Source organism: Heterodontus francisci, chromosome 25 (assembly GCF_036365525.1).
Source record: "Heterodontus francisci isolate sHetFra1 chromosome 25, sHetFra1.hap1, whole genome shotgun sequence".
NCBI classification, from domain to species: domain Eukaryota; kingdom Metazoa; phylum Chordata; class Chondrichthyes; order Heterodontiformes; family Heterodontidae; genus Heterodontus; species Heterodontus francisci.
In genome coordinates, this window is record NC_090395.1 from 57,507,301 (window position 1) to 57,533,901 (window position 26,601).

General features: G+C 45.2%; 1 protein-coding gene across 8 annotated transcripts in view; it reads right to left on the minus strand.

Moving 5' to 3' along the window:
- The window catches only part of LOC137383885 (sushi, von Willebrand factor type A, EGF and pentraxin domain-containing protein 1-like), a 202,214-nt gene that overhangs the window by 98,816 nt on the left and 76,797 nt on the right, over positions 1 to 26,601 (minus strand). For 6 of the 8 annotated variants that reach the window (XM_068057245.1, XM_068057249.1, XM_068057247.1 and 3 more), the window contains 7 exons: positions 26,015 to 26,200; positions 15,134 to 15,319; positions 12,786 to 12,971; positions 7,570 to 7,666; positions 6,788 to 6,861; positions 2,210 to 2,395; positions 11 to 202 (listed from right to left, as the gene is read on the minus strand). In XM_068057245.1, the coding sequence (XP_067913346.1) occupies positions 11 to 202; positions 2,210 to 2,395; positions 6,788 to 6,861; positions 7,570 to 7,666; positions 12,786 to 12,971; positions 15,134 to 15,319; positions 26,015 to 26,200 (1,107 nt within the window). The remainder of the gene's footprint in view (positions 1 to 10; positions 203 to 2,209; positions 2,396 to 6,787; positions 6,862 to 7,569; positions 7,667 to 12,785; positions 12,972 to 15,133; positions 15,320 to 26,014; positions 26,201 to 26,601) is intronic. The other 2 variants (XM_068057250.1, XM_068057248.1) reach the window with 1 other exon arrangement.

Sequence of the window (26,601 nt, forward strand, 5' to 3'; positions counted from 1 at the left end):
TATCACTTACGTTCACAAATAGCCTGTAATGGTGTCCAAGTTGAATCCATCTGACAGGTAACAAATTTTGATCTTCCGTCTTTCAGCGTGTAGCCTGTATAACAACTGTAAGTAACTTCTGTACCCACACCAAATGAGGTCTGAGAAATTAATTCTTCAGTTGGTGAGCCATTTTCCAACTGTGGAACCTTCCCACAGGAACCTTTAAATATAAAGGGACCAACATTGTGACTGGCTAAATCTAACACAAGTGTGCAAATGTGTAACTAAGTATGAAGCTTAAATATGGCGTTGATTAGTACAGTATGTCATACAGCTTACAATCAAAGAAGGTATAAACAGACTCACTGGACAAAGCTACATTGAGCTTCAAAATTATTTTTGGCAATATCAGTGCATGAACATTTAATACTCCTCTGTCCACATTATATGAGGTTAATTTTTGTTTTGTTTATGGAAATTTATGTTTATGAAAAACTGTGCAAGCTTGCAAACTCACAAACAGGACACTAAATTTTCCACTTCTGTGCTCCTGGCAGACACTGCAGGCTGGATCTTCGGCCCCAAGAGCAGAGGCTGGCGGGAGCTACAAATAGCCTAGCCTGCAAGTGTGCCGTTTGAACCCACCTCTCAGCCATTTTCACAGAGGTGGGATCAGGGGGCAGTACGGTTATCCACCCGTTCGATCAGGCTCCTTCGGCCTGCAGTTTCCAGCAGACGGTGGGGCCAGTTTAGATGGCTAGAGGCAACCTCTCGGTGGCAGGCTAAGAACCAACGCTCCTCCTCATCAACTCTACGAGCTACATCCTCGAAGAATTCTAGTAGATTTGTCAAGCATGATTTCCCTTTCATAAATCCATGCTGACTCTGCCCGATTCTACTATCAATCTGTCCAATTCAAAATCCTGAGTTACTGTTTCTCCTGGGGGTGGGTTCAATACCCCTGTAACAGTCCCACCCCTGGAGGGAAAATCCTGCCCTGGGAATACACAAACTGCACCCATGATTTTTCTTCCATTAATTTTAAGAAACATACAATATACAGCTACAACAACACTCAAGAAGCTTGACACCATCCCGGACAAAGAAACCCACTTGATCAGCATCCCATCCAACACCTTATACATTCATTCCCTCCACCACCAGTGCACAGTGTGTACCTTATACAAGATTTACTGCAGCAACTCGCCAAGCCTCCTTGAACAGCACTTTCCAAATACTCAATCTCTACCACCTAAAAGGACAAGGGCAGCAGATGCAAGTTCCCCTCCAAGCCACACACCATCCTGAATTGGAAATATATCACCGTTCCTTCACTTTTCCTGGATCAAAATCCTGGAACTCCTTCCCTAACAGCACTGCGGATGTACCTATACTACACAGACTGCGGCAGTTCAAGGCAATGGCTCACCACCACCTTCTCACGGACAATTAGGGGTGGGCAACAAATGCTGGCCTTGCCAGCGACTTTCACATCCCATGAAAGAATTAATAAAGAACCTAATATTATAAGGCAGGAACATGAAGACAGTCTATGGCTGGAGATGAAGAAAGTGGAGATGGCAGAGGGTGGGTTGGGAGTTTGCATGTTCCGATCAATATTAGTTGGTGGTCTGGTCAATGAGGATACCAAAGGGAAGTTCATCTTTCTTGTTGTGAGACTGTGAGGAGCAGGAGTGCTCAACAGGGGCACCCAACTGGGGCTGCTGACATTCCAGCTCACTATTCCAAACAAAATTACCACCTCACTCCCCCAACCTAACAGACCTTATCTTGTTCAGCTCGCAGGCCGTCTGACTGTGGCAGCTCAGAAAGGGTGGGCTGCCCAAGCGGTGCTTGAATTCCAGCTATAGCCTGCTGTCCAGTGCAAATGAGGCCTGGCCGTCAAAATGGATCGGACATCCTGCCATGACTACTGGGCACACAGTCATGTGTACTTCCCGTCAGCTACTGGAATTCCACTCCCGTTAGAAATTCAAACATGTTTGTGACCACAAAATTAAGGCATGGTCAAAGGGACAATTAAAGCATTAGTTTCCCCTGCTCATTGGGTCAGTGAAAAGTATTCCACTTTTTTTTTTTTAAGAACAGCAAGAAGTGTCAATATCAACTGGGAAAATTCCATCCCAACATTCAGACATTTATATAGTTTCAACAGATTTACTAAAAGTTTGCCCTCGATGTTCAAGTTTAAGAAATGGTTACTTACGTGGTCTGCAGATAGGTGGTGGTGGTACAAATATGTTATTCTCACTGCATTCAATAACACTGTTGCCATCCATCTCATAACCTGCGTTACAGCTGTAGGTGATCGTCTCTCGATATTTGTACGTAGGTCCAAATCCTGCGACTATGTGACCATTTGGGGGCAGTTCAGGAGATTGGCATCCAGCAACTGACAAGAGAGCAATGCTTTAGTCTTCACTAGGCAACTAACTGTACTGATGATACTGAAAGAAAGTCTATCTGGTCCACTACAACTGTTCCCACCTTAATTCAAATAATGCTACGTTTGCTGAGGAATCAATAAAAACTCAGAATTAACTCAGAAGTTAAATCAGCAAGATCACGCAGCACAATAAATCTACAATAATTGATGGTGTGAAAACAAAATGTTTCAATAGTATTAGCAATCTAATCTATATAATTACTCTGGCAACATGGATTAGAAACCATGTGCAGATTACAGACCATCTAAGCAAAACCATTATTGCTAATGGGGGAGTTGGGAGGTCAAAGGAAAATCCTCCAATAGCTGGAGTCCTATCTCCTGTAAAGGAAGATGGTCATGGTTGTTGCAGGTCAGTCATCAAACTCTGGGACATCACTGCAGGAGTTACTCAGGGAAGCATCCTCAATCCAACCATCTTCACCTACTTTATTAATGATCTTTTATCTGTCATAAGATCAGCAGTGAGGCCATTTGCTGATGATGCCACAGTGTTCAGCTCTATTCACAACTTCTCTGGTAAAGAGGCAGCCCATTCCAGTCTGAACACAAAGACTTCAACTGACATGTAACAGTTAACATTCATGCCACATAAGTGCCAGGTAATGACTATCTTAAAAGAGAGGAAGTCCAGCTACCTCCCCTGGACCTTTAATGACATTACTTTGCCGAGTCCCCCATCATCAACTTCTAGGGGGATATCATTGGCCAGAAACTGAACCAGACCGGCTTTACCAGCACTGTGGCTACAAGAGCAGGACAGAGATTGGGTACTCTGCAGCACTACTTCCTCATGGTCTTTCCACTATCCACAAGGCACACATCAGCACTTTGATGACATATTCACTACTCACCTGGATGGGTGCAGCCACAACACTCAAGAAGCTCAACAATATCCAAGACTAAATTGTTCCCTCACCACTGAACTCAATAGGGTTTATGTAATTTACCAGATTCACTGCAACAACTCACTAAGGCTACCTCAACAGCAATGCCCTTCCATGTAACCTCTATACCAAGAAGGATAATGGCAAAAGGTTGTGGGAATATCATCACCTCCAAGTCACATTCCATTGTGACTTGGAAATCACTGCCTTAATTAGAAACTAAAATAATTAAAATCCAAGAGTATATTACATCCTTGTGCCTGGGAAGGGGACTGTTTGTTATGTGGTGATGGACAACACCTCCAACCTAACTGGTGCCAAGTAAAACTGGAACACATGTGCCTTGGGAAGAGGGTCAGACTGCAAATATGTAGTTCAGGCACAGCAACAGGACTATGCTTGAAATTTTGATCACTTTGCAATAACCAGCTGATTGGTAATTATTTTTAACCTAGCCTGGCAGGAGACTTAGAAGATGCTTTTCGTCACCCATTTTAAACCCCACCTGATTTTACTTTCCACTGAAGTCAATGGGATGAGAAATCGTGTGTGATGGCAGCTTATAAAATGAGCAGCAGATCCAATCCACTCAGTTTCCCAATGGGCGGCTTAGTTTGAAATTACCACCGGCAACTTTTCCAACTTTAAATTAAGAAAGTCTGCTTCTGTTTTGCAAAGGATTAAGTGGAAATTGGAAGTGGTAAGCATTGTAGCATTGGGGGAGTCTTTATATTTCAAAGTCTGAGATCCAAATCAGTTTACAGTGGACAAAGACACTGACTATAAAATAAGCAAGTCTTTATTTTTCAACAAACTCATCTGCAATATGACTTTATTCCCACAGGCAGCACGTGTTGCAGTTTTACCTACTAGCCACTGGGTTAGAGGTAGGGTTGCCAACCCTCCAGGAATTAAACATTAATCTCCTGGACACCGCGGTGAGCAGCCCAGGAGAAAAATTATAGGGGGGGGGGGTTAAAATAAAAATTCTGTGCTTTTTCATATTCTTCAAACACACTTCTTTTGTCGTTCTCAAAATATTGAGGATGGGAAGGATATTCAGTTTGGCAGGGCAGGAGGTCATATGATGAAACTTCCAGTAATACATCCAGCAGAGTTGGTAACCCTCGGCAGAGGTGTTCTGGATCAGCCTCACAAATTGGAGGCAACATGTTAAAAAAGCACTGGCAAGTAATTCTGATCTTGTAGTTGGGATCTTTGCACATTAGTGGGTTTTTGTCCCACTTTTCTGTTGCTGTACAATCAAGTTTTTTTCTGCACCAATCAATGAATAGTCACCATTATAAGAATATTTTGCTACCATTCCACGTTCCTAGTGCTCGCCATCATGGGGTATTGGAGCTATCCCGTTACTAATAGGTGGAAGATTATCACAAGTGAGTGTTAGGGAAGAATCAAGTTAAGTTGGAGACCTGAACAGACAGTAGATCAAAAGCTTCAGGGATCAGTTTCAGTGTAGTCAATGGCACAGTATCCTGATCAACCCAATGCATGAAATTCAGAGCAGGGCTTAGGCATTCTTCTCTCTGCCATTTCCTTTCTAACCCCTCTCAATAATACTAGCTTCAGTTCAGCTGCATGTTTTTTTTTTTGGACGAGCAGTTAAACAGAGAGAGATGAATATCGGGAAGCCAGGGTAAACAGTGAAAGCTGGAAGATTAGTTGCTTTCCACTTAGGTACAGCACACGTCACAAGATTGTAAAATCAGAAACACTAAACAAAAGGAAGATGAAATACAAAGTATTACAAAGTATTTACAACACAGAAATGGGCCAATGCAGTCCAATTGATCTTTGTGGGTGCTTATGCTCCACACAAGCTTCCTTTCACCCTTCTTCATCTAACCACATCAGCATAACCTTCTATTCCTTTCTCCCTCATGTGTTTATCTTACTTCCCCTTAAATGCATCTATGCTATTCAGCTCAACTACTCCTTGTGGTAATGAGTCCCACATTCTAACCACTCTCTAGGCGAAGGAACTTCTTCTGAAATGCCCGTTGTATTTACTAGTAACTTTTATATTTACGGCTCCTAGATCTGGTCTCACCCGCAAGTGGAAATATCTTCTCTCCAGCTACCCTATCAAACCCTTTCATAACCTTAGAACCTCAGTCAAGTCACTCCTCAATCTCCCCTTTACCAAAGAAAGGAGCCCCAGCTTTTTCAATCTTTCCTGATAGGGATAACCTCTCAGTTCTGATATCACTCTAGTAAATCTCTTTTGTACCTTTTCTAATGCCTCTATGTCCTTTCTATAACATGGAGACCAGAACTGTTCACAGTAGTGCATGTGAGGTCTAATTAAGGTTCTATACAATTAAGTTTAACTTAATTTCTCTGCTTTTCATATCTATCCCTCCAGAAATGAACTATAGTGCTTTGCTTTTCTTTAAATGAACTTACAAACCTACATCACTACTTTTAGTGATTTATGCATCTCTACTCCCAGATTCCTCTGTTCCTCTCACCTATTCAGTCACTTATTTTCCAGGGAGTATGTGACCCCCTTATTCTTTCTACGGGAAGCTAAAAATATTTTAACATATAATCACACAAAAGCTACAATTTCATGGTTTACATTTGGCTTACCATCTAATTATTTAAACAATAGCACAAGTTACTTGGGAACTAGGGCGGCACAGTGGCGCAGTGGTTAGCACCGCAGCCTCACAGCTCCAGCGACCCGGGTTCAATTCTGGGTACTACCTGTGTGGAGTTTGCAGGTTCTTCCTGTGTCTGCTTGGGTTTCCTCCGGGTGCTCCGGTTTCCTCCCACAAGCCAAAGACTTGCTGGTTGAAAGGTTAATTGGCCATTATAAATTGCCCCTAGTATAGGTAGGTGGTAGGGAAATGTGGGGACAGGTAGGAATATGGAATTAGTGTAGGATTAGTATAAATGGGTGGTTCATGGTCGGCACAGACTCGGTGGGCTGAAGGGCCTGTTTCAGTGCTGTATCTCTAAACTAAATGCTATTTAAATAAGTAAACTCGAGTTGATAAATTTCTTTCCCTATCACAAAAACATCCATGACTTCAGTTAAGAGCACAATTTAACAATTAGAGTCCAGCAGGTAGAAGCAAATTCCTGTGGAATTGATATTGGCAGTATTAGTCCAAGTGCCATTTACAGTTTGGCTGAACTAGCACATTGAAAAAAAAAATCTGCATTTGTTACTTTTATTCCTTCATTTGTGATTGAACTGTTCATCGCCATGAAAATGGAAAGCATTTGATAAGTAAAAGAGAATTCCAAGCAGCCCCTGAAATCAAATCTTTCTGCTGCCCATGAACAATCGCACCATTAAATTCTGGAAACATTCACTGTCAAGTTAAATGGAATACTTTAGAAAACATGTTCCGAAATTCTAGAAGTTGAAGTTATCGTTTGGCACAGAAAGTGAAGCCAGACATTTGGAAACCTGACTTACATTCACAGGCTGGAACCTGACCATCCCAGCCACTGGAAGTACACCACTGATAGTTCCAGCCCACCATCCGGTACCTGGAGAAACAGAAACATGCTGCTGCTGAAAATCAAAGCCATGAACTGAAAATTAAATGCAACAATGGAACAGCATCTTGCAAAGGAAAGAAATTGAAGGGCTGCACTATCAACTATCTACCCACTGCTTTGGTATGGTAACAAAAAGTTAGTAAGGATCCTGACATTAGTGCAGGGGCACATTGAAAATCAAGACATATTATTACTGTACAAAGTGTTGGCCAGAACTCATATGGAACAGCGAATGTAATTCAGGTCAGCTAGTCTTAGGAAGGGTATTGGTGCTTCTTGGCTAATAGAAGTGAATCATAGTTTTGACGAACCATCAGGCACAAACCTCCAATGTTGAACTCAAATTATGGATTGATAGATAAATCATAAATTAAACATTGCAATTGTTCTTTAAGAACCTAAGTGACAGAAGTTTGGCCAGTGGGTGAAAGTTCACAGCATAAATAGTCCAGAATTTAGCACAAATTTTACAAATACTTTATCAGTTAGAGTAAAATGTGTCAGTTTTACATTCAGTTACAAGCTTCACAGGGTAGCCAACATTTACAGCTACCTTCATAAATGTAAACAACAGGTAGTGGTTGGCTGAGGTTGACTAAATTGCATTGTTGCGTCAACATGAATGGCTGTCACCTTATTCACAAAATTTTTAAAATAAACTTTCACAAAATTATTCTGTAAGTAAGGACAACTCACCCTTCCTCACAATAAAAGGTAGCTTTGCTTCCCAACTTAGTATTTGGTGCCTCATAATACCCATTCAAAATCTCTTCTGGATTACCGCAGTCCATTGCTACACAGAAACCATAGAAAAAGTAGAAATATTACAAAATACTAGGAGCTCAAATTATTTTTTCATTGTTTTTTTCAATGTAATTCACAGTATTTCAGAATTAATATATGAAACTGCTACCAACTACTAATTCTGGAATTCATTTTCAAAATGTTTGCAAAAATATATGCAAGATTCACCCCAAAGGTGCAATATCCCTCTATAACAGGCCCTGCCTTCAATCTCTACCTGCCTGCATCTCGGAGAATCTTTGTCCCAAAACACAAGGGCCTAGAAATTCAGTTGCAGAGCTTCCGGTTTTAGGCACCAAACAGCCTTTCAAGCCTCCGATATAGCAGACAAAAAGCACGCGCATATTTCCAGCCAAAGTATGGATAAGGTCAATGTTTCTTGCAGCAGGAATGCACTTCGGGAACATTTTAAGTACAGAATTTTTAAAAAAATTAGGGCCCCTACAAGTCTGATTTTTGAATGCCCCAGCACTTCACTCATCACGTGCTAAACTTGCAAAACACAATATGGTGGTAACGGCCAGGAAGGCCCCCATACTTACCCAAGGGGTCCAGTTGACCCCATGTCAAAAGAATGTGGGATGCTGCAGTCTGCCACTACCCCCTGCTAATTGCTACTGCTCACCTCTGCCGATTTCAGCTGCTAAACCCACCCCAAGACCACCCACTCTCTACCATTTCACTCACCCAACCTCTGCCAGCTTCTGTTTTCCATTCCCACCCAAACGTCTAGGCCAATGGGTTACATTCAAGCTCAGGTGCTCCTTTAAGGCCATAATCCAGAATTTACTGAGTAATGAATACAGATCGAAGATTTTCAAATTTCAACAACATTTAAAATCGTTTTGGTGCATCATTGGATAACAGGTACTAAAAGCAGGCTGGTATCCAGCTGTGCCCTCCAATAGGCTATCAGAGTGGAACCCTCGGGTAAGTATGGGAGCCTTCCTGCCTGTTACCACCATATTGTGTTATGCAAGTTGGGCTATCACAGCAAATGATTGAAAGCAGAGGCAAATTTTCAGCTGGGGTCAGGATCAGAGGTGATTGGGGCTGAAAATTAGCCCCGCTGGCTGGCGTGCGGGTTCTCCTGTTCCATCCAGTCTCTGGGCCATTTTTGCAGAGGCAGGATTGGCATCGGCAGGGCTACCAGCCTGCATGTGGTGGGTAGCCAATCAGGCTCATTAAGAGCCTAATTGAAGGCAATTAAAGGAGGCTGACTGGAATTTTTCAGTCGGCCTCCAGGTTCCCGCACTGGCGGGGTGCCAGTTCCGGTGCCTGGAGGCGGGCACTGGGTGGCAGGGCAGGGGCCCAGTGTTCCAGGCAGGCCTAGAGACTGTCCCTGCCTGCCTGGGTGCAGGAGCAACCATTGGCCACCCTGTAGACGGGCTCCTCCACTTCCACCCACCCTGTCCCCTTACCCCACACAGTGGTGGCCTGGCTCCTGAATCTATTTTTAAATTAAAGATTTTAACAAATTGGAGAGAGGGCACCCCCATTTTGAAGCGCCCTCTCTCTTACTTACCTTCCATCACAGCCTGCTGCTCCTCTCAAGATGGAAGGCCGCTGATTGGCCTTTCAACTTTGAGAACCTGCCCACTGTCCTGAATTGGATGGCGAACCTGTCTCCAGGCCAATTAAGGGGGCGACCCTGTGAAAATGCCAATGAGTGACTGCTTCCCCCCAGGGTGGGTTCGGAACCCAGTAACAGTCCCAACATGTGTTTCCTGCCCCTGGAGGGAAAATCCAGCTCCATGTTAACATTCAAGAGTTGATTAGAGAACTGATAATTGGAAGTTAAATAAACAGATATGAGAGTGGGAAAGGCATAAGAGTTAGGGACTACTGCGCATATGGAAAATAAACAACCTGGACTGATTGGGTTGAACGCTGTGCTTCCATTTGTAAATTCAATTCACCTCTGTAATGACTTCTACTTGTATCATGCATTAATATAATAAAATGTCCCAATGTAATTCACTTAACAGAGTGCACACAGTGAGCAGCAGAGGAATTGAGTGCGAGAGCTGAATGCATGATTGAAAAGACAGAGGCCGAGAAATTGAGGTCCGCCACATTAGGGGCTTTAGTAGACCAGTTAGTGCCTGAAAAGTGGGTGCTGTGCAGCTAAATTTGTAGGTCATAGTTAAAAACACATAAAATCATGTGGGAGGCAGGGGGTGGGGGGGGGGGGGGGGGTGGGGGTGGTGCCATGCCCATCGCCTACCCGCCACACTGCTATTTTAGCAGCAGCGGGAAAGGTGGCAAATGGCCTGCCCGCCCCAGGCCAACTGAGGCCCTGAAGTGGCCAACCAATTGCCACAGGAACTTCAGCACCTGAGAAGGCTGCTAAGTAATAACTGGTGGCTTGGCTTGTGGGGTCCTCCTGATCGGGCACCCTGTGCCCCAGAGGGCCTCCTCAGCAGCACGGGCCACTCCTGCTAAAACTAACCCCCACCACCTCCCCCCACCTGCTCTGCTCTCTGACCCACCCCTCCCCCCTCGCCAGGGCTTAGCTGATAGTCCCCGGCGAGCCCAGATCCCACTACTTGTTCTGAGGCCGGTGTCCATCATGGCTGATCTTGCTGGGTGCAGTCCTAGCAGTGGCCACTGATCCCTGTGGCGTTGCTGGGACTGAAGAGCTGCCAACCCTCTGATTGGCCAGCAGCTCTTGGAAGCAAGACTTCCTGCCTCAGAAGGGCAGAAGTCTTGACCAAGGCCAGTTAAGGGCCTGGGCCACACAAAATAGCAGCTTGGCTTCCAGGCCCAGCGGAGGCGGGCTTTCCCCCGACTTTTCAGCTGGTGGGCAGGGCCACCGCCTCAACGTTAAATTCTGGACAGTGTTTCATCTCACTTATTGTTAACAATGCCACAGGAAATCTGGTAGTACTTACTATGTATAAAAATGGTCTTGCATCTCAATGAGGAAGCACCTCAATGTGATGGTGCAATAAGTATCTCATTCCCACTACATATACCAACATTTTTGTCAACCAATTCATAACCTGCATCACAGCTGCAGCTGAACACCTCTAGGTATCTGATCCATCATGCCAAGCAGCTGAGAGGCACCACCATGACCATCATGCCGCTCCTCCAGGATTCTTTAGCTTGAAGACAGGCCTTCTCACGTTTATACCCATCTGCATTTCTGCTGATGCCTCAGTCCTGTGAAGTTTTAGTAAGTGTTCCTAGACTCCAGTTTGGGAGAAACTTTCTCTTTATTAATAACATGAGGAAAACCTCCACTCACTAATTCACCATGTACTCCAAATGAAAAAACTGTGCCTGCATGTGTATGACCACAAAGTTAAAATATGATATAATCTGGTGTACATAACATTAAAGCAATAAGGATTCCCTGTTTCCTTTGCTCAACCCGTCAATGAAAAGTACTCCAATTTCATTTTTTTTAAAACTCTTTGAGTGAAGAGGTAAAAAGAAATATGTCAATGTCTACGGGGAAAATCCAAAATCAACATTTGGATAATTTTTATATATTTAAGAGAAGGTAAACCCACACCCTTTTATTTCTCAAATTTAAAAAGTCATCACTCACATAGTTTGCAAGTAGGTGGTGACGGCACAAATGTGTTATTTTCAGTACAATGACACTATTGCCAACCATTTCATAGCCTTCATTACATTTGTAGGTGATTGTCTCCTGATGTTTATATGTAGGTCCAAATCCTGCCACTATTTGACCATTTGCTGGCAATTCAGGATGATGGCATCCAACAACAGACAAATGCATTAGTCTACACTGGATAACTAAGGTTCACTAGATTGATTCCTGGCATAACGGGGCTGTCCTATTAGGAGTGATTTGAGTAGAATCTTTGGAATTTAGCAGAATGAGAGATCGTGTCATTGAAACATATAAAATTCTTAGAGGGCTCAACAGAGTAGATGCTGAGAAGCTATTGCCCCTGGCCAGAGATTTGAGAACTGGTGGCCATTGAATCAGAATAAGGGATTCACCATTTTGGACTGAAATGTGGAGAAATTTCTTCACTTAGGAGGATTGTGAATATTTGGAATTCTCTATCCCAGAGGGCTGTGGATGCTCTGTTGTTGAGTATGTTCAAGACTGAGATCGATAGATTTTTGGGCAATAAGGGAATCAAGGGATAATAGGGATATGGCAGGAAAGTTCAGCTGATGGAAATGCTAAGCCATGATCTTATTGAATGCCAGAGCAGGGTCAAGGGGCCGTATGGCCTACTCCTGCTCTTATTTCTTACGTGCAAGATGAATGAGAACAGAACTTTGGATTCAATGACAATGATTTGTGCACTCTTATCAGACATTAAAAACTTTTATATATATGAAAATTGGCCATACTCCTCCCCCCATCTGTAAACTTGTATATTGTATCCTTTATCATTCTGAAGGCTTCTTATTAGTTTGGTTCAGTTGCTAGCACTTTCACCACTGAGACAAAAGGTTATCAGTTCAAGCCTCACTCCAGGATTGCAACACATAATTTAGGTTGACATTCCAGTGCAATACTGAGGGAATGTTGTCTTAGAAGAGATGCATCCTTTTAGGTGAGACATTAAGTTGTTGGCCAATTCAGATGGTTAAAAAGTCCCATGTATCTTAAGCAGTCTCCTTTTGTTCTCTCAGCACAAAGAGTTATTGTACCACTGTACCATTGAAAGAATTGTTCTACAGCACCTGTAACCTAACTGCTGCAATGTAAAGCTTTACCACATCTAGCCCAAATATTACAATCAGATAAATGGGAGCATGATAGTTCTGATTCAGTACCAGAATCTTGCTCGAAATTGAAGCTAATTTTTAAATAACCTGCAGACTGCTAGTGGGAGAACCATAGCATCAGAAATATTACCAACTTTAAGTTAAGAAAGATTCTCCATTCTGCAAGCTTATTCATCATTAAATGGAAACTGGACTAGTTAAGTTTCAAATCTATTTTAGGCATTTTAGTTTGAAACCAACTTACAGTTGGCAAAAACCCTGCATTCAAGTAATGAAAAATTAAATTTTTCAAGCAAACTGCTCCTTCAATTTGTGTGACATTGCAAAAGTGTCTGGTAGTGGAATGGTCTGATACTCAAACACAAAATATTAATTAACTGTACCTTCACATGTTGGTGGGGCCTTGTCCCACTTTCCAGTCTCTGTACAAACAAGTTCAGCTGCACCCATCAACGAATATTCACCAATACATGAATATTTTGCTACCATTCCATATTTCCAGTGACCTCCATAGGGTGGTCTTGGAGCTCTCCCATTATGAATAGGTGGAAGATCACTACACCTGACAGCTGGGGAAAAATGAAATTCAGTTAATGCTTCAATAGACTGCCAAATCAGTGGCTTCAGGGATTAAAAATTCAGTCAGCTCAGTGACAACACACTGGTGAACAAATGCACTGCAGCACAGAGTAAGGAACAGGTATGCTTCTCTCTGTTTCCTTCCATCACCCCATTACGCAAAGCAAAGACCTGGTTTGCAGATCTAATTTCTTTAGGAGTGAAAAAGAAACAAGAGAGAGACAGAAAAAGAGAGGAATCGAGAAACAAAGCAATCTGAAATATTGAATAAAAAGTAACTAACAATAGCTGGCTTATAAAAGGATGAAAAGGAAAAAAAACAGCACAATAGGAATGATTTCCTCTGTACATTGGGGCCAGTTTTCATCCCTGTTTTCAGGTGAGAAAAAGAGGGTAGCACAATGAAAATGAGGGTGCATAATTTACCGTCCATCTCCCATTGCCGATCCAGCCATCACCAATTTGATTGGAGCCTAGACATGGATAGCCAGAGCTCCTGCAGAAACAGGGCGGAGCCTCAATAAATATCAAAATTGTAACCCTATGACATCAATGGGCCACTGGTGTCATTTCTGTTGTCTTTGATATGATGTACTCAGTGCTGTATACTACAACTGTGCCACCCATTCCCCCCCCCCCCCCCCACCCCGCAAACCCCCCCCCCCCCTTCCCCCAGTACTACCGGACAATACATATCAGAAAGGGGCATTTCCAGCTATCTAAAAGGGCATTCACCTGAAAATAGTCAGATCGTTGCTATCCATCTGGAGAGTTGAAGGAGCTTTTGCAAGAATGTTTTCCTGCTAAAATTGTGCTTTTAGGCATTGGCACCATTCTGTTAGCACAGACAGGTGCTTGCTCCACTGAAGGATAGGCCAACTCTTAATGACTACAGGAATAGGAGGTTGGGCTGGGGGGAGCGGAGTTGGAGGGGGTTGCTGAATTTAGGAAGTAGCACTTCTTGAGAGGATATATCAGAAAGCTGCAGAATGCTGTGACAGAAGCTGCAGTCCACTATCACATCTGCTGCTGCATTGTCTGAGGCAGTTAAGGTGACCAGAGCTCCGACTGTCTATGCACAAGGAGCCACAGGAGGAGATATTCAGACAGGTGGCCAAAAGCTTGGTCAAAGAAGTAGGTTTTAAGGAGCTTCTTAAAGGAGGGGACAGAGATTGAGAGGCAGAGAAGTTTATGGATGGAATTTCAGAGCTTAAAACCTAGACATCTGAAGGCATGACTGCTCATGATGGGATGAAGAAAATCACGGATGCACAGGAGGCCAGAATTGGAGGAATGCGGAGTTCTCAGAGGGTTTTTGGGCTGGAGGAGGTTACAGCAATAAGGAGAAGTGAGGGATTTGAACACAAGGATGAAAACTTTAAATTTGAGGAAATGTTGGACTAGGAGCCAATGTAGGTCAGTGATCACTGGGTTAATGGGTGAATGGGACCTGGTGCAAGTTAGGATAGAGGGACCAGAGCTTTGGATATGCTGAAGTTAACAGTGGGGTGGAGGGGGAGGGGTGATAAATGGGAGTAGAGCACTGAAATGATCGAGTTTGGAGGTAACAAAAGCATGCAGGAGGGTTTCAGCAGCGGAGGAGTTGAGGCAAGGGCAGAGATGGGCCATATCATGGCAATTTTGATGATGATGGGGATATGAGTTCAGAAGCTCAGCTCAGGATCAAACAGGATGCAGAGGCTGCAAACAGTCTGGTTCAGTCTCAGAAAGTGGCCTGGAAAGGGAATGGAATCTTTGGCGAGGGAACGGAGTTTGTGACGGGGACCGAAGACAATGGCTTCGGTCTCCCCAAGATTTAATTGCAGGATGTATTTGCTTATCCAATGCTGGATGACTGACAAGTAGCAGGAGAAAGCGATTAGGCAGAAAAACATCACTACAACAAAGACACACAGTACTGAATGGGGCGGGATACCTGGAGCGATAGGCACTGTGGAGAATAATAGAAAGGAAACATCAGTGCAAAAGAAAACTTGTCGTAGTGAAGTGCAGAAAGCAAATAGCAACATGTTACAGTCAACTAGGAAATTTCCAAACCAACATCAAGGTATTTATATACTTCTAACAGACTCAAGAAAGCGCAACTCACATTCTTCTTTGATTTTATTAAGTTTAAGAGATGGTTACTCACGTGGTCTGCAGGTAGGTGGTGGGGGCACAAATTTGTTATTTTCACTGCATTGAATGACACTGTTTCCAACCATCTCATAACCATCGTTACAATGGAAGGTGATTGTCTCCAGATATTGATATATAGGTCCAAATCCTGCGACAATTCGACCATGTGCAATTGATACAGGACGTATGCATCTAACAACTGACAAGAGGACAATGCATGAATCATCAGTAGGTAACTGGCTGTAGTCTTGGTTCTACCAGGAGTGCTCCTCTGAGTCATGGTCATATTAAGAACAGAAATTAGCAGTAAAATAACTTGGTGCTTGTTAACTCCTTGATCTATTTTTGGCCTCACCTCTTCCTCAAAATGTTTAATTGTAATGTTTGCCAAATGTACCAGCGCATAATTTAGACAAGAGCAAAATACTGTGAATGCTGGAAATCTAAATAAAAACAGAAAATGCTGGAAACATTCAGTAGGTCTGGCAGCATCTGCGGAGAGAAAAACAGAGTAAATGGGCTGGATTTTGCCGACTGGTTCAAGATCCCGCGCTGGGGTCATTTCCGGGTTGTGCATCCACACGCAGGGATGGCTGGACTTCTGTAGGTATCTTGCACAATGCGTCCAATTAGCGGCAGGCCTGCAGCGGAGCCAACCAATAATGGGTGGCAGGTGGGATTTAGTGACACAGTGAGCTAGAGGGTGCTATCTTTAAAAGGACAGTCTGAAGCCTTCATACTAGCTGTACATAAGGAGAGGGCCAGCAGAAGACAGTGTGTGGAGCGATGGCTGGAATGCGAGGAACGGTCACACCATGGCTCAGTTCCTGCAGGCAACGAGAGAACAGTGAGAGATATTATTCCCAGAAGACGGGAGGAGGAGGCTAGCCAGCCTCAGGAAGAAGGCCTAGCTCGAGGTGGCCGAAGAAGTGAGCTGCCACAGAGATCATGGCACGAACATGGTGCATTACCTGAAGCGCTTCAATAACTTAGTGGGGGTTGGCAAGGTGAGTGGCATGCATGCTGGCAGCGCTGCATGTATAATATGGTGGTCATGATATGTGAAACAACGTTAACACCCCATGCACAGGGACTCGACAAGGACCAGTGTCTGCATCACATGACCAATCATTAGCTCTTACTGCAGTGCCAAGCCTGGATCAACACATGCAACAGGCATTCCAGTGCCGCAATGATGGCCACTGAAAGTGGCACAGCCTTAAGAACATTGCAGGAATAGGACAGTTGTGTGATGCTCTTTGTGTCAGTACAGAAGAGAGCTCAATGCAAGACAACAGAGATTGGCAAGTGCTAGAGTGCCCTTCCTCGCAATGATAATGCAGATGGGGGAGGAGGCTGTGGAGTTTGGCAGGGTGACAGCAGACCAGGCTGCCGCAGAGGGCAAGGTGGGTATAGAGCCCATACAGATCTAGATACAATGGTTGCAGACATGAAGCCTTCTCAATCATCTTTTCAGTGCTGCCTCTGTGGTGTATGAGGACCATATGAAGCTCAGGCGTAGGTACAGGCAGAAGGAAGGAGAAGTGTAGGGATGTCGTTAACTGTGCTCGTCTCTCCTGCAGGGCAGACGTGGCACAGCAGAAGGCATCGGAGCCAGCAGAGGAGGAGGCACCATCTGAGGATGCATTGTCACATCGGTCCAGCACCCTCCACCAAAGAAAATACTCTTACATCGGTGGGGCCTAAAGCATGGTTAGAACGGGTGGCACCAGCTGGTGAGCAGGCCATATATGCACAGGAGCAGGTGACGGAGGCAGTGACAGCTATGGCCAGTCCCCAAGGGAGGACTGAGGGAAGGCCCTGCAATGTTCAGTTCCGAGCAGTTGGTGAACTTTGGGAGTCATCAGTGAAGTTGGTGATAATAGCGCAGCAGCAGGAAATGTGTGGACATTTAGCAGAGCTCCCAAAGGCTGTTCACACCCATGCGCACACAATGGAGGAGTCCATCCATGACATGAGTGAGGCCATAATCTCTGGTTTATGAGCACCGGGTCTCCTCATTGAGAGAGTGGCAATCCTCATGGAGAGCCACACACAGCAGTCCATTGAGTGGATGCAGGAGATAGGCACCAACCTCCGCAGTATGGCACCATCTTTGAACAGTGCTGTGTTGGCATGATGAATCAGAGATGCATGGACCTGTTGCCAGGTGACAGTCTGCTACTGTAATCAGGGGACTGCAGGTGGGCCATGAAAGGGTTGTGGAAGTGATGGCTGAAGTTGATGGGGACTCTGCTCAAGGGGCCTCACTGATGGTGACATGAACACTGCTTCCAGCCCCAGGAACAGAGGTTGCCCCTGCACAGATGCAAATGGCCTAGCCTGTGCCTGGCCCCTCAAGCACTCTGCAAGCCAGAGGTCATCCACCATGGACATCTAATGCACCAGAGCAACAAGGTAAGCAGGCTTCCCCCACATCAGCTCCAGCCACAGGGGGAGCACAGTGTAGAAGCACCCAGAAGCGGATGCGTAAATGCACCTAGTTGCAAGGGGTCTCACGGGGTTGCTTTTATTTCATGTATGACACTGTGTTTGATTTGTTCACCTCAACATTTGTTTAATGCTTTACTTCAAGATTTCCTGTGATTCTTACTCCTCCAGGGGCCCACGACCAAATGTTGCGCATGGATCTGGAGCCCTTGAAAGGGGCACCGGTGACTGTAGGGTCAGGATGGATTATTCACTTGGGATGGGGTCCTCCAGGGGGCTGTGACATTGTGATGGCGTGCCATCACAGGACATCAGAGCATCCACAGGGGGGCACCTGGCTCTGGTCCAGTGATGGCATGGGGACTCTCAGCTGAATCTAATATGGATGAGGGAGTTGCGGGTTTCTCGTGAAGGGATATCAATGGCCATGGCCATTCGCACCTCCTGTGCATGGCCATTGGCTGCCTGGTCTAGCTCAGAATCCCCCTCATCCTCCTCATCAGAAAAGGCCGCCTGCCAAAGGGAATCATGCAGCACCAGTTCAACTGCCATGTCAGGTTAGGCACAGCGAAGCATGCCGCCACGATACAGGGGACTTTTGAGAGGCTTATTGGAGAGCCCTCCCAGAACAGTCAGAGCATCTGAAGCTCAATTTCAGAAAGCCAATTGCCTGCGCAATGGTTACGCTTGTAGTTAGGTGTCTGAAATTGTATATTTCTTCGGCCTCGGTGTTGGGGTCTGCACTGGTGTGAGCAACCCTGTCTTCAGTGGATAACCCACATCACCCAGGATCCATCCACAAAGGCTTTCTGGTGCAGTGCAAAACTGAAGCACTTGGCACTGTCTCATTATGAAAGAGTCATGGCAGCTTCCCGGGAACCTAGCGCACACTCGCATACAATCTGCATATTGAGGGAATGGAACCCCTTCCTGTTGACAAAAGCATCTGGATGCTCTGAGGGTACCTTGATGGCTCATGCGGCTGTTTATCACTCCCTGGACCAGAGGGAATCCTGCCATGGTGCCGAAGCCGATTGCCCTCTCAGCCTGACTTGTATCATCAGTCCGGAACCTTACGTAGTCCCATGTCCTCGCGAACAAGGCATCTGTCACCTGCTTGATGCAATAATGGGCCACAGATGGTGAGATCCCACTAATGTCCCCAGCCAATCCCTGGAACAACCCCATAACTTAAAAGGTTGAGCACCGCAGTCACCTTCACTGCCACCAGTTAAAAAAACAGGATGTCACTATTTGTAGATGGCTGCATGTCTAGGCATCAGAGAAAACACAAGATCATGTCAATTTATTGCAAAATGAACTTCTGGGGTTGCAAAAATGGCAGGACCAATGGGAGATGGTTTTAATGCCAAAAAATGCTATGTCATGTGCATTACCATCAAAAAGGATCCACCAACAGATAGCTTTAAGTTCTGTAATCAAATTCTCCAACAGGTCGATAGACAACCATACCTGCGGGTTCATATTAAAACAATCTTCAATGGGAATCCCACATTCAGCTGATAACATCTGAAGCAAATAGGATTTTTGGATTTCTGAGGAGGAATCTTTGGTATTGCAACAAAAATATCAGAGTTACAGCTAACCAAACATTTGTTCGTCCAATCCTGGAGTATGCAAGTAGTGTGTGGGATCCTTATATGGCAAGAGATATAAATAAGATCGAAACGATTCAAAGAGGTGCTGCACAATTCTGCACGAGTCAGTATGGAAACACACCAGTGTCACATCCTTGATCAAAGATTTGGAATGGGAATCACTACAGCAAAGGAGGGAGAAAAGTAGACTGGCCATGTTCTATAAAATGTGGAATAAACTGGTGGGAATTGACAGAAACATGTACCTAGTGCCTTCTGGCAATGACAAAACATGAGATAGCCATCCACATAAATAACAAAGACCATTTGTTACCAAGATAGTGTACCAACAATCTTTCTTTCCAGAACAATCCCACAGTGGAACAAGCTGTCAAAGGGAATAGTCACAGCCCCATTACTTGAAATCTTCAGGACCCATCTTTAGATCCTCTCCATGTATACGTTTTCATTATGATGCCTACTATACAGCAAGTCATGTCTGGTGTAGCTAGTGTTAACCAGATTCATAATGTTGGCGGAATACAGATGTTAGTCTGGTGATGCCAGCACAATCAAAGTAGAAGCAGAAGGCAATGGGTGCCCAGCACATCCCAGTGGCCTAAACTCATCCTCCAGTATTCCACATATGTCAATGACTATCTCTCTTCGGAGGCACTGGAGCCCTAACACGCCCATGAAGCTGAGCTGTTGGCCGTAAACCCTGAGTGCTGGGTGGTGCTTTTATTGAGTGTCTGACTGCCTTACTGCCCCATGCGTCCTCCACGTACGCGTGCCAGCACAGCGCTATGCCGCAGGTGCTCCTCACACCCTCTGTAGCTCCATCCCATGTGGCTGTTGAAGTTCCTCTCTCTCACTCTCCTCCGAAGAGGAGTGCAGGACACCCATCTCCCTTTGCAGCCTTCAAGGCTCAATGGGTGTCACCCACCTTGTATTGCCCGGGCTCGCTGTAGGTGTCCTGGGAGAAAGCCTTCCAGTAACTGGCCTCCGCAGCAGTCCTTCCACAGAGCACTCCCTTTAAATGGCAGCCCTGAGCCTTCCTGCTTGGAAACTCTGCATAACTGAATGCCTTCCAGTTTCAGGCAACAATCAACTCCCGCTGTGCCCTCACCTCATTTGAGCTAGTGAGCTGCTAAAGCTCCGTGGGACCCATGCGCCTTCTATAAAAATTCAAATCGCTGTGCAAAATCATCATTAACGGCCTCAATGGGATGCCCACCGCTGGCCTGCAGGGTCACGTTCCCACTTCCAGGCTGCCACTCAGACGTTTGCTCCAAAGCTGGGAAGATTTCAGGGAGCCATCCCGACACGGTCTCCCCCTATTTTCCCAGCGCCAGCAACACCCACCCCGCCCTCCCCACCCCATACCAATCTCCAACCCCATCTCCATGGGGCTGGAAAAATTCAGCCTATTTCAGATCAATGACCTTTCATCAGAACTGACCTAAAATGTTAACTCTGTTTCTTTCTCCACACCTGCTGCCAGACCAACATTTTCTGTTTTTATTACCTTGCATTATTTTTTTTTTACTTAAACAAAAAGAGAATTGACAAATGTAGTTTGCTAAAGTCAGGGTAAGTCAAATCATGTGCTGGATTAGGGTAATTTTAGAGCTGCAGCCACGGCCACAGTGTGCTGTAACTGTTGACAGTTGATTGCCAACTTTTTGGAAATCAGTTCATCAGTCTTGTACTTCACTCCTCGTGAGCTGCACATCCCCACTTTCAACCTTCAACACGGCATGGGAGCAACTCATGCAGCTATACCTTGCTCCCCTGATGAGAAACAAGAGGAGCAGCACCACCAGCACCAGGAGAAATACCAATGTCAGCAGCAGCAGCTGCCTTCTCCACAGCCACATGCCGCCCTGCGGGTCAGAGAAAGGATGGACACAGAGATCCAGCTCCAGGGCAGCGAAACCCCAACACAGGGTCCACAGGTGAGAATCAGCTCTCAACATGTGTGAGCACCAGTGCCTCAGAGGCTCAGGCTTTCACGGCAGGTCGCCGCTGACTTCTGCCAGTGGCCGTCACTGAAGGGCCCTCTACCCTTCCAGGTCTCCATCTTTCCCTGAAATTGTGTGCTCTCTTCTTCTGCAAGGTAAGAGTTATGTTAGAAATGGCTTGTATGGAGGGGAGGGAAAGAGAACATTTGTGGCGGGTGACTGTGCAGCATGGGTGCAAGGGGGCAATAGGATGAGGATGAATGTGAGTGTCGGTTGTCCATATGGGGATCTGAGGAGGTGCCTGGGGAGAGAGAAATGAGTGCAACTGCAAGAGTGAGTTGTTCTGAGGAGTGCTGTGCAGGAGAATGCTGGGGAAATCAGAGTATGGGGATTGGCACCTGAAAGTCAGATGCCATTCTCCCTCCCTGCCCTCCTGAGGTCCTTGATCCTCTTGGTGTACTGTCTCCAGGTTGGAGGGACCACACTCCTGCTGCTCACCTCCTTGGCCGCTTCCGTGCACTCCTGCTTGGTTTGAGAGACTGGCGACTTCCTCCCGTTCTTGGGAGACCTCATCTCACTGCAGTCCCTCAGATTCTGCAACAGGACTGGACTGGAAATTCAGGATTGCCACAATGTCAGAGGAGTCTTGGTTTACCGTCTCATCCGAGAGAGGGAACATCCAACAGTGTAGTTCTCCCTCGGTGCTGCACAGAGGTGTCAACCTGGATTTTGTGCTTAAATCTCTGGATGGGGACTTGAACTCATGAACTTCTGACTCAGAGGTGAGGGGCAAATTAAGGGACATTTTTTGCTCATGGCTAATGTAATAGAAATTGGCCAAAACTATTTTATGTCGGTACCTTGTAAACAACAAAGGAGGCGTTCCTCCCATCAATCAGGGAAAGTCCCAAGACACAGCAACCAATATTTTTCTGTGAGTTCACTGTTTGATTAGATTAGATTAGAGATACAGCACTGAAACAGGCCCTTCGGCCCACCGAGTCTGTGCCGAACATCAACCACCCATTTATACTAATCCTACACTAATCCCATATTCCTACCAAACATCCCCACCTGTCCCTATATTTCCCTACCACCTACCTATACTATTGACAATTTATAATGGCCAATTTACCTACCAACCTGCAAGTCTTTTGGCTTGTGGGAGGAAACCGGAGCACCCGGAGAAAACCCACGCAGACACAGGGAGAACTTGCAAACTCCACACAGGCAGTACCCGGAATCGAACCCGGGTCCCTGGAGCTGTGAGGCTGCGGTGCTAACCACTGCACCACTGTGCCGCCCTATTATTGGTGAAATTCAGCCAACCATAAATGCATTTATGGGGAAGCTAGATGTATACATGATGGAGAAAGGAACAGAGGGTATGTTGATAGCTTTAGATGAAGTAGGATGGGAGGAGGCTCATATGGATCAGAAACACCAGCATAGACCAGAAGGACTGAATGGCCTGCTTCTGTGCTGTAAATTCTATGGCAGACAACTGGTTTAACCATTTGTCACTGGATCCTGGCTGGACCATATAAAGCATGAGCCCTGCTCACCTTTGCCAAAACTGTTCACCGTTCCAGGATCATCTGGAATGCAAAGATAACCCCTCGTTTCTCTTCTCCTCTACAAAATGTCTTCTTAATCACCTCTCCACTACCCCTCCACCCGCCCCAATAACAAATGCGAGCAGCTCATGTACTTCATGTCATTCAGATTGAGACCATCCATTCAGCTTCCTCTCTTGGTTCCTTCCTTTCCCCTTGGTCACCAATCCAAACTTCCTCTAAGTTCCCCCTCAGCCTAGTCCTGAACTTACATTGTTCTCTAGTTTCTCTCCTATCTCCTCTCATACCCTCTCTGAGCTCATCTCGTCCCTGAAATCCACCTCCTGTTCCCTCGACCCCATTTCCCCGTAACTGCTAAGCAACCAATTTCCTTTCTTGGCCCCATGTTAGCTGATACTGTTAATGGTTCTCTGTCCTTGGTACTGGCCCTCTCCCATTCAAATCTGCTATCAAGACTCTCTGCCTCAAAAAGCCCATCCTTGCCTATTCTGTTTTTGCAAACTACCACCCCATATCAAATAAATATAAATGACATCCACATGACCTTGACCATAATAACTATCCTTCCTCACCCTTTATGACATGGGTGACTACACCATCCTCCCTTAACATCTCTCCTCCATTGCGCATTTGGGTGGGACTACACTCATTCCATTCCTGGCTATCCATTCATAGCCAGAAAATCACCTGCAATGGCTTTCTTTCCCGCTGCCACACCATTACCTCTGCAGACCCCAAGGATGTATCCTTAGTTCCTTCCTATTTCTCATCTACAGGCTGCCCTTGGCAACTTCATCCAAAAACACAGCATCAGGTTCCACATGTATACTGACAACATTCAACTCTGCCTCACCGTCACCTCTCTTGACCCCTCTACTGCCTCGGATTTGTCATGCTGCTTGCCTGACAGAGTACTGGATGAGCTGAAACAGCCTCAAATTAAGTGTTTGTCAGACTAAAGCCATTATTTCAGTCTCCCACGATGAGCCCGTTCCCTGCCACTGGCTCCAACCCTCTTCCTGGCCACTGTATGAGGCTAAACCAGACCATCCACAACCTTGGCGTCCTATAACGACCCCAAGATGAGCTTCCAACCCTGCCCACCTACTTCCACCTCTGTCATGTCACCCATCTCGGCCCTAGACTCAGTTCATCTACTGCTGAAACTCCCATCCATGCCTTTGTTACCTCTAGACTTGACTATTTCAATGCACTCCTGGCCGACCTCTCATCTTCCAGCCTCCCTATATTTCAGCTCATCTAAAACTCTGCTGCCCGTATCATAATTCACACTAAGTCCCATTCACCCATTACCCTGGCACTTACTGATCTACATTGGCTCCTGGTCTGGCAAGGCCTCAATTTTAAAACTTACACCCTTGTTTTCAAATCCCTCTGTTGCCTCACCCTGCCCTATCGTGGGCGGCACAGTGGCGCAGTGGTTAGCACTGCAGCCTCACAGCTCCAGCAACCCGAGTTCAGTTCTGGGTACTGCCTGTGCGGAGTTTGCAAGTTCTCCCTGTGTCTGTGTGGGTTTCCGCCGGGTGCTCCAGTTTCCTCTCACAGCCAAAGACTTGCAGGTTGATAGGTAAATTGGCCATTGTAAATTGCCCCTTAGTGTAGGTAGGTGGTAGGAGAATGGTGGGGATGTGGTAGAGAATATGGGGTTAATGTAGGATTAGTATAAATGAATGGTTGTTGGTCGGCACAGACTCGGTCGGCCGAAGGGCCTGTTTCAGTACTGTATCTCTAAATAAATAAAATAAATATCTCTAATGTTCTCCCGTCCTTAAACCTCAGAGATCTCTGCGCTCCTCTGATTCTGGACTCTTGCACATCCCTGATTTCAATTGCACAACAATTGGCGGCTGTGCCTTCAGCTGCCTAGGCCCCAAGCTCTGGAATTACATCCTCTCTGCCTCTCTAGCTCTTTCTCGTCCTTTAAGATGCTCCTTAAAACTTATCTTTTTGACCAATCTTTTGATCCTATCTACTGACGTGGCTCACTGTCAAATTTTGTTTCACAATGCGCCTTGGGATGTTTTATTACATTAAAGGCGCTATATAAATGCAAGTCTCTGTTGTTGTCATTGAGTAATTTTTTTTTCCCCCCTTATTGGTCTGGGTTTTTCGATGGTCTTTTTACCTCTCCCAGGAAATTACATGAATGCAGGGGCAAGGGTAGTGGTAAGAAAATATCTGGTCCTGATGCTCCAGCCTTCATGAGTGTGGGGACAAATTAAAGGACCAGCTGGGCATTTCCTTCCCACCATTTTTGTATGTACACATAGAAAAGTTATTGACACCAAAACTCTGTGAAATTTTAAATGGCTAAAAACAGTCCTTTTAAACAGACAATGATTTGAACCATATAAAACTGCAACTTGATCTGTCTATTTGTTTGAATAGGAGGACATGCCCCATTTTCTTCTTGCATAAAAAATCTAACAGTACCGAAACAGAAGTCGAAAGCACATAGCCAAGTTAACAGTGGGCACTCATGTAAATGGCCCTATCAGCACCGCCATGAAATCACGAGCTGACCATCATCATTTTGTTTTAACAGCATGAAATCTCCTGATTGATCTTCACACAACAAACTGTCTGACCTGTAAACCGCCCCAACTACTTTGATGAAAAATTACCCCATTCCCCTCTACTGAAAACAATTTGGACTCTGTCCTCCACCTCTGTGACAGACTGCTGACCAAGTTTTGAATAATGGTCCCCACTATTGAGCAAATTATTGACCAACTTTCATTGCGAAGGTTTATTTTAGCATGGTGGCCCCCACCCCATTGAACAATGTATCTAACCCCTTCCCAGCAATTTTAGCACCACACATTTCCCCCCCAACTGAGAAAAATTAACAGCATTTGGTTCCCCACTATCCCACTGAACAAGGTTTGCAGCCTATAAACCATCCCTCTAGCAACCTCTCTCTTCTTCCACCTCTGTTCTTCTCACGTTCCCTCCATCTTCCTTTCTTACCCCTCCTCTCACTCCTCCATCTTCTCCAACCATCCTCTTCCTTCCTCTGCTCCCCTCATCTCCCACTCCATTCCTCCCCTCCTGTCTGCTCCTCCATTCTCTTGTTTCTCTACCTCCCATCCTCCGCCTCCCCTTTTTCTGTCAAATATCCCTGTTTAACCCACTTGAAAATACTAGCTCACCAGTGTGCGATGACACGAGGAAATTAACTAGTAAAGATATAAATGTAAGGTATTTAACAATTATGTTTTAGTTCATCAACGTCTACTGAAAGAATGCAATTGAAACTAGTTCTAATCTTAAAGAAAAATACCTTTGCATGTTGGTGGGTCCTTGTCCCACTCTCCATTCTCTGTGCAGACAAGTTTTTCTGCACCAATCAATGAATTGCCATTATGACATGAATATTTTGCTATCATTCCATGTTTCCAGTGATCTCCATCGGGTGGTGATGGAGCTATGCCTTTACTAATAAGTGGAAGATCAGCACAAGTGACAGCTAATGGAAAAATGAAGGTAATGCTAAATTAAAGACTTCAGGAATGAAAATCTCAATCAGCTCTGTGGCATAGCACAGCGTGCTAGTAAGAAACATAATGCGGAACTGTTTTTTCATCCCCACCTCCACGTATCCAACAGGAAAGACCTAATCTCCAGCTTTTAGATGCACATTTCCGAAAGGATAAGAATGGTTTTGAACTCGGCCTTTACCATGAAGCCTGTTGTATGATCGTCTTCCAAAGCCCTGCAAATCTTGCATGAATTTCCACAGTACTATTCATTTAGTGTTAATTTAGTTGATTTCCTCATATTACACAACAACGCGTGAAGAACCATTATCAGGTACAAAATTCAGGATCAGTCACAGCTGGTCACTTTGGATATGACACATAACAGCAT